General features: G+C 44.8%; 2 protein-coding genes across 3 annotated transcripts in view; one reads left to right on the top strand and one right to left on the bottom strand.

Annotated features, from left to right (window-relative positions):
• LOC106806612 (kinetochore protein NDC80 homolog) overlaps nucleotides 1-7,712 on the bottom strand; it is a gene marked incomplete in the record, with an annotated part of 32,837 nt that extends 25,125 nt beyond the window's left edge. The window contains 5 exon segments of the mRNA XM_014808610.1: nucleotides 2,572-2,658; nucleotides 2,920-3,025; nucleotides 3,473-3,551; nucleotides 3,725-3,869; nucleotides 7,631-7,712. Of these exon segments, the coding sequence (XP_014664096.1) occupies nucleotides 2,572-2,658; nucleotides 2,920-3,025; nucleotides 3,473-3,551; nucleotides 3,725-3,869; nucleotides 7,631-7,711 (498 nt within the window).
• A 40-nt stretch (nucleotides 7,713-7,752) lies between these two features.
• The window catches only part of LOC106806613 (TGF-beta-activated kinase 1 and MAP3K7-binding protein 3-like), a 13,241-nt gene continuing 12,096 nt past the window's right edge, over nucleotides 7,753-8,897 (top strand). The window contains exon 1 of one of the 2 annotated variants that reach the window (XM_014808611.1): nucleotides 7,753-7,822. The gene's annotated coding sequence lies outside the window, so the exon portion shown is untranslated. The other variant, XM_014808613.1, reaches the window with a different exon arrangement.

Genomic DNA, 8,897 nt, shown 5'->3' with positions numbered 1-8,897 from the left:
GGCGAGCATTTCCATGACATAGGGGCTTCCAGACGCCTAGTAGACGATCGAGTGTTAACGCAGCATATGCTTGCAACAGCGATAGCATTGGTATCATATATTCATTCACGGTCACCGGCTCATGTATTGAGGCGTCTGAGTTTCATTTGAGCAATCTCCGTTTTGCGATAGGCTAGCCTTGTCATATGCAGCGTCTTTAGTCATTCCCCTACAACCTAGACATGGATGTAAAATTAACAATTAGTTATGAGTAACTATTAAGGCGTAATAGCAATCAGGGGGCTTAAAAGTCGTAAATTAGATTGTTATTATGCGTATGCGCATTCGGATACCAGGTATTGGAATCTTGGTTATCCCCCCCAGAAAATCTGTATCTCAATTTTTTGGATAGTACATTTCAACAATTGTTTCGCCTGTGCAAATGAAATTTCTCATCGCTTCAGCTCGTCATTTACATACGGCCTCCACAGTACACTGCAGACGTATTGATCTGGTTCGCTTGGATACGCAATGTATATCAGATCACATTTATGATCAACATCGGCACACTTGGTGCTTGCGCTCGCTTGCAAATAGGCTATGGCTTGCTGGTATGAGGTGCAATCCCCTAATAGATCGACAGGTCCCGATGAACCGAATACGCACAAGATCGCCCAGTGGCACACACATGAGACACAGACACAAACACCACACACGTGTGGTGAGCGCCTATTACCGATGAGAACTTAGATTTATGACATCTGCAATGACGACGTCTCTGCTAACGGCTACGCGCCGGATATCCATCTCTACACAGTAATAAACTTTGCGACACGTACACACGCATGGTTGGCGCAAGCGGACGCTCTGCTGATTGCTGCGTGTGTGTGTGTGTGTGTGCTGTGTGTTTGCGTCGTCCGTGCGTGTGCGTGCTGCGTGATGTGTGAGAGAGAGAGAGCGAGAGGAGGTGTGTTGTGTGGTTGTGCGTGTGCGTGTGTGTGTAGAGAGAGGAGATGAGATAGAGAGAGAGAGAGAAGAAGAGAGGAGAGAGAAGAGAGAGAGGGTGTGTGTGATGTAGGGTGGTGTGGTGGTTGATGCTGTGTGTGTGTGTGCTGTGGTACTGTGTGGTGTGTGTGTGATCGTGTGGTGTGTGTGTGAGAGAGAAGAGGAGAGAGAAATGAGAGAGAAGAGAGAGAGAGAGAGAGAGAGGAGACGAGAGAGGTAGAGAGAGAGGAGAGACGAGAGAGGAGAGAGAGAGAGAGAGAGAGGAGAGAGAGAAGGAGGAGAAGAGAGAGCGAGAGAAAGAGAGAGAGAGAGAGATGAAGAGAGAGAGAGAGAGAGGAGAGAGAAGGAGAGAGACAAGGAGAAGCCCGGCATGAGCAAGAGATAGAGCGACGGATGAGAGAGAGAGAGGAGAGCAGAGAAGAGAGGAGGGCAGGGGACGGGAAAGGGAGGAGAGACGATGAGAGAGAGAGAGAGAAGAGAAGAGAGAAAGAGACGAGAGAGAGAGAGGAGAGAGAGTGATGAGAGAGAGAGGAGTAGAGAGAGAAGATGAGAGAGGAAGGGAGGAGAGGAGAGAGAGAGAGAGATGAAATGAACGGTGGAAGAAGAGAAGAGAGAGGAGAGGAGAGCAGAGATGAGAGAGAGAGAAGAGAGAGAGAGAGAGGAGAGAGAAGAGAGAGAGAGAGAGAGAGAGAAGAGCAGAAGAGAGAGACGAGACGAGAAGAGAAGAGAGAGAGAGAGAGAAGAGACGAGAGAGAGACGAGATAGAGAGAGAGAGAGGAGAGAGAGAGAGAAGAGTAGTAGAGAGGACGAGAGTAGAGACGAGACAGCGAGTAAGAGAGAGAGAGCAGAGAAGAGAGAGAGAGAGAAGACGAGTAGAGAAAGAGCAGAGGGAGAGGAGAGAGAGAGATTGTCGCTGTTGCGACCAATCAATGCAGTCTGTACGCGAGTCGGAAGAATCACTCGGTGATGGATGTCGCGGATGCGTAAGCCGCCTGGAGCTGCTACGGCGACGCGGCATTCGGGACAGCGTGAGCCACTGCGTCATTCGCAAGTGCCGCGGCAGGCGCAGCGCTCATCTAACGCTCTTACCAGTGACTCTGTGATGGAGTGGGGGATTCTAGTAAACCATGATAGTGCCCAAATTGTTTCACTGATATCTGACCTTTCCCCCACTGCCCTTTGACCTGTGACCTCCAATTTCGCGCTGGTTATGGGTTTTCTCCCCATCACACTATACATCGAATATTAAGAGCGTAGGTCAAGCCGTTGAGATTTGTGCCGCAATTCCGTATATCCTCCTATACTTTAAGTTAAGGAGGAAATAGTCCACCTCCATTGACACATCTTGACCTTTGACCCCCAAATTCGACATCCCGAGTCCTTTTTGCGATTCCCCCCCCCCTCAGTGTACATTAAACAATATTTTGTGGGGGCAGCAAGTAGCAAGTATATAACCAAATAAATGAACCCTTTAATGAATAGTCCTTGCAATAGTGTACCAATGACAGTAGCAGGCACTGGCAGCATTGGTATAAACAACACGTGTTATTTAGCTGTATGTCTGGCTAATAATATTAAATGCAGTACCTCAAAAATTCTCAGCACATCTTTAGCCATTGGCCTCAACAGCAGCTTCAGACTGATATGATGTGGATAACCACACTGTATCAAAAACTGAAAAGAAATTTGACATTGGTCATGCCACACATTGGCCTTTCTGGGAATTTTCCCCTTATTGCATAGTTGATAACTTGTATCACGGACAGATGTACACACAATACATATCATAAATTCACTAAAAAAATAATGGTTTCACATAACAGTTGGATAGCTAACACCTACAAAAAACAACCTTTATCATAAAGCAACACGTACGCAGTACGTACTGTAGATTATTTCATCTGATAAATGGTTAGGCTGAAAAACAGTACATACCTCAACCAACTTCCGGATCTCCTCTTTCATGTATGATTGGTTGCTGATTGGTCGAGGATCTTTTTTCGGACCATCACTGTAGCTTGCATGACCATACCCAGAAGTTCTGTTTGGGTAACACAAGTAAAATACTACTTACAATAATAAATTTAATAATTTCTGCTTTATAGGAAATGTGTAATCGATTAGTGATAGATTAGTTAATATCTATAGATGTATAAAGCTAAATCGTGATCAATAACTATGGAGTAGTTTTAGTTGAATTTCTTCACCACATCAAAGCAAGTTATTGAGAGTATTTCCACGAGGTTATAGCTGAGGTGCTATCTGTCTCTCTATTTGCTTCGACTGTCTTGGGTTACTTGCATTACTGCTATCTTTAGTTCTGAGCTTCAAACTGCAGCCTCTATCCTTTTGCTGCAGATTCCTTCTTTTTGAGAGGAGGGAAGCCTTTTTGAATTTTTGCATTAAATTAATTTCTATCACCGTTATTAATAAGCGAGCTGAAAAATGTAGGATTTGCATCCCCATTCATTGCTCCTGCAATACTCACCTCTTGAGAGAGCTTCCTCTAGTAGCCAATGAGTTTCGAGCACCAGTTTGCGAATTACCGAATGACAGCCTACCTGGAACTAAAGAGAAGCATAGCAAACTATATATTGATGGTAAATTTACAGTTTGACATGACAATTTATTACTTGAAAAAGTAAAAGATAATTGAGCATGTTCAGGAGTAACATATAGTGCACGCACGTACAGTATGACCACAGTATGAGGCTGGAGAACTGCTATGAATCTGACATACCAGAACTGCTGCGTGAAGCGTGAGTGCTGCCAGAAGATAGTCTGCTGGCGCTTGTGCTTCTCTTTAGAGACGAGAGTGGTTGGTCATTTCGCATACGCCGTGGTCCAATAGAAACCCGCGCAGCTCCAAGGGATGACTTCCTCATCTATGTTAACATAGAAATGTGAAAGAAAATAACTAAGCGAGACTCAATCTATCAAGGTTTGCTCAAATTTGGCCGTTATATTTTGCTGAATGCAACCAGATATAATTGGAAATAGTGAAAGCACTTGTAAGTGCATGGGCCTTCTGCATTCGGATTCCTGACTAGGTTACTTTGAACATACTTCGCTAAATAGCCCCATGACGGAGCAACAGCTGCACGAGTAAAGCTCATAACCTCATAAATATTAGTCTTAAGGGACGTAAGTAAGCCTTGTTTGGTTGACATAGCATGTGAAATTGTGTTTGAAATTGTGTTTATGATCTTCACTGCACTAAAGTCTAATAAATTACAACTTAATTTTGGTCAGAAGAATCTATCCAGAATGTATGGGAAGGCAGACGTAGGAATGTGCATGTTTACACTTCCATTGCTGATAAAATGGCTGAATTGAATTATAATTGGATACTCAGATTTGATTATATGCTGGTTGCAGCTTAGAACTGCTGTCTATTCAATCACCTGTTAATATCCTTCTTCTTCTGTTATTACAATAATACAGTATAAATCCTACTACGCTATCGGTGGTACTATTGTTTATCCGGCATTGCTGTCTGCTGAGTGATGTATTGTAACAAACTAAACTGAGCATGCGCAGTAACCCAATGCCAACTTAGCCTGGTTGAGCCCAGTTGACAACCGGGTTGTGACTGTAGGTTGCGAGTTAGCCCACACCTAGCCCGGAATAGCTCTACCCAGGGCTCGAATTAACCGACAGGACCGGTGGCGGTGCCCCTATCAATCGTCATAAGTACTGCCCCTGAAAATCCAACCCGATCGACGGCAGTGACCTGCCTTGCCCTTTTCTGTAATTGCCGTCGATGCCTCTGGCTAGACTGGTTCGCGGCCGCACTGTTTGTCGCAGAGCGTGTACATTGTCTAGCAGAGCGTGAGGCCGGATACCAGTCTACCCTTCGGCAAAAACAATAACGTTGCTTGCTGCCAACCGCTGCCAGTAGACGATCGATAAATCGTGCGCCACTGGGCCTGTGTATGCCCGTGGTAGAACACGAATATTTAAATGCTGCACGTGGACTCAGCCCGCGCGCGATTTAAAGCGCGGGAAACGACGCTCGCGCAAGAATGGCCAGCTGTGATCTGTACAGTGTGTAGCTTGCTAAAGGGCCAAACACACTAGGCAATTTTAAGGCCCTTAATGCGATCTAATCGGGCGATAAAATGGTCGCCGGCGAATGAGTCGGTCGACTAAGAGTGGACACACTAGGCGAATATCAGCGCGATTCATCGGCGATTTTTCTCCCGCTGCAACACTAAAACACTCGCGCCACCTAGATTGATAGTCATGCACATGATTGAAAATAGCACCGTTTGATTGGCTGATGAATTGTACATTCGCCGACCCGGACACACTAGGCGATTGAGCCGCGCGACTTAAATAATCGTCCAATAATATCAAAACGTTTTGATCGATGCGATTGAATCGGGCGACTAAATCGGGCGACTAAATCGGCGGCGACTGACTGGACACATTAGGCGATTTTCACCGGCGATTGAGTCGCCCGACTGAGTCGCCCGATAAAATCGCCTAGTGTGTCCGACCCTTAAGTGCAGTAAATTTAGAGAAATTTTAGTAGAATTCATACGATGACACAAAGTTTTTCATAACAATGGTCTGAGTCTGGGCTAGTGAAAGTTAGGTCAAGGCTAGTGGTTTTCCTCAGAACTTACTAGCCCGATGGTCTAGTGAAATAAAAAGTGAACCCGGTATAGTAACGGATTTTCTAGGCTATTAAATATCTAGGTAACGAAACCTACAAATTTTACTACAGTTCAACGACCTAAAAATAACGCAGGTTTTCTGCGTTGCTATGCAACCTTCGGTAAACTGAACAATTAGAGTATAAGCAAAAGCTATAACGAAAACATAAAAATGAGTTATCACTCGAGGTCTCGCCCTCTCACCCTCAAGTCCAAAACGCGCGACCTCACAAGTTGCGCAAGACAAGTCACGGCACGCAGTTTAGTAATAAATACGCCCTCTTGAGAAGTCAATCTGAGAGACACCCAGAGAAGAGACAGTCGGACCAAGAGCAGGACCGACAGCCGACTGGCTCCGGCCACGGCGGCTGGCTCACGATGAGTCAGTCCACCTAGGACACCTCTGCCATCTGGAGATGCTAACTGATAATCCTACTTCGAGAATATTACGTCACCTTTAGCTCCCTACCGACCGACGACACTGCTCGAAGGATTCAACACAGGCACGCCTCCACCCTCTACTACTATCTGCTAATAGGAGCCACCCTGAGATTACGAAGTTACATAGTATTAGTAAGTTCCAGGATAGCGGAGAAAAGTTCGTGTTGAGAATAAACCCAGTTTGGAAGTTCTAGTCTCTGAAAACGCACCAGCAAACCGCCCTGAGTGATTCACTCAGGGGTTCCTCCAAAGAAAAGAATAGGCTCGCTTGGAACCCTATGGGCCTATCCTGTGTTTGGGTAACATTATTGTATCTAAATTAGTATATTAGTATTAATATTCTTAGTAGTACTAACTACTAACTAATATTCTTACTAGTATGCATATTGCTCATAGGGCCCGGTCTATGACTATGTCCCCCAGGGTACTGCCAGAACGTACCCTGGTCGTTATTTGATATGGTTAGGATTAGGATTAGGGTTAGGGTTAGGGAGTAGGCGACTCCCTACTCGTTAGTGGAGTAGGTGAGGTACCGGTACAGTCCGGCATATTACTACAATTATTAGATCGTACCAGGGTACGTTCCGGGCGGTATACCGGACCGTACCCAGGGTACGTTCCGGCAGTACCTGTACTCCGGGGGACATACCCTCTCAGCATTAATATTATTACTATTAAAGTATTAGTATAAATTATAGACTACAGTATGCATAGGCAGGGTTCTCTACGGGTTAACTACATTCTACGTTGCGCAAACGGGGCGCGCGCGCCCCTCCCCCTCTGTTTCCAATCGCTTGCGCCCCGTTTAAATTACTCCGCCCGATTAAAATTCACCACAATAAAAGTTTGCCAGCGCCGCGGAGTCGGTCGTCAAGAATTCCCATTCGACCAGGACACCCGAGCGTGTATTTTTACGCGACCACGCATGCACTGAGACAATACACACAAGTGACAAACAGCTTAACTGTTCCCGAAACCCACACTAACGTACACCGACTCGGGCGTATCTCTTCTATATATACAAGACCCCAAATACCTTATGGGCGGTTTGTGGTCCCCCCGATTGTGTGACGCCATTAAGCCTCCTGGAGTCGGCTACCCCGGTAAAAATTACACGCCCCCGGACCCCCTAGTCCCCCCTGTTTGAATTTCATCCTGGGGAGAACCCTGATATAGGCGTAGCATCAAGAGTAGATAATAACACAGACGTGTAAATTAGTATATTACGCAGTGGCTAGAGGTACGGCAGCGGTCGTTCGTTGAACCCCCTTTTTGGCGTTAGGGTTCTAACTTCTAGCTCATCTAAACTCACAAATCGTGAATTAATTTCCCAAGGCGTTATTTTGAAATCTGGCGCCAACCGCCGCCATCTTTTTCTCGTTAAGTATGAAAGCGAATGCGGAATGGACTGCCGTACCTCCAGCCTCGAGACATTAAAGATACGGCTGGCGTACCCGTAGCCACAGCAAATATTATAAGCCAAAGGGCTCCAAGTTATTAATTTGATCATGTGTTGATTATCTATGTTAGTTTAGCGTATTTACTATTAAGGTAGTCTCAACTTGAGGCAGGTCCTCTTTCGCAAGACGAAACCAAATATTGCGCCAAAAAATGCGCATGCGCATAAATGGATTCTATCTTCTCGCGAGAAAATTTAGTCGGTCACGAGAAAAACAGTTGCGCATGAATTCTTCGTGTTTCTTTCTTTTTCGCTACACATACCACTAACTATTCTGGTAAATGTTATCATTTGGCAAAGTAATTTACGTAATCTACCATTTTCATACTATTTAGAATATTGTACTATTAGTGTGTTTTAATAAGAAAACTAGACAGTGAGGTCGGATGTTTCTCTACGCAGTGAACGCATGATATCGTAAGCCAAGTAATTCACATTTGGCTTTATTTTAGTGGTCATAATTGTTGTTGATGTTGTAGGCCTACTAGTACTTGTACTACTTCTACCAGGCATGCGTACTTGTAACTTTTTACCTTGCTTATAATGCAATTGGTTTGCTTCCAGTTGCTGTATTGTTGCGAACTTACACAAGGTTGAACTAGTAATAGTATTATATAATACAGTGTTAGTGAGTTACTACACTATGATTATCAATGACAATATCATGACTATGTACACAGTCTACACTACAGACTCAGAGTACAGGTAGGCGGAATCACAGCCACAGGCACTTGGAGCGTTTTAATAAAATATAATGCTAAATAAATACGAAATCTATTTACCACCAAAGTCTTAATGATAATGTTTCTCCACTCTCTTTCACCTATTATTGCCGACAATTTGCTGTAAATGGCGTCCAAATGCTCATCTGCAACACACGCTGGCTGCCGCACGCTAGGTCAAGTAGGTGCTGCACACTAACACATAAATATATAGCAGGTAGGAAAGCGTGCTGCCAAAATTTGCTCAACGCTTGCTTGATTTCACACGAATACACAATTATACACAATTAAGGCCAAGACACTGTAGCTACAGCGATCGAACGTAACGACAAAGTTGCGGCGACTGTAAAAGGCGACGGGAAACTACCACGCTGCTTTCCAATTCCTGTACGAGCCTCGTCAAAGCCATCAGTGGAGCGTTGCAATAATGCGGCGAAAAAATGAGGTCACGAAGAGCGCCGGTGGGTGTTTCCTGATTCCGACAGCCATTTACATAAACTGCGCAACGGGAGCGAATGTGATTTCGCATGACACAGCTCGGTTACGAACACAATTTATCTTGCTATTATTCCGATTATCGCATTATATCGATGTAATCATCGCGTTAAGGGAACCGTAATCGTTTATGAA

Source organism: Priapulus caudatus, unplaced genomic scaffold, assembly GCF_000485595.1.
Source record: "Priapulus caudatus unplaced genomic scaffold, Priapulus_caudatus-5.0.1 Scaffold169, whole genome shotgun sequence".
NCBI lineage: Eukaryota > Metazoa > Priapulida > Priapulimorpha > Priapulimorphida > Priapulidae > Priapulus > Priapulus caudatus.
This window is presented reverse-complemented; position numbering and strand designations above follow the sequence as displayed.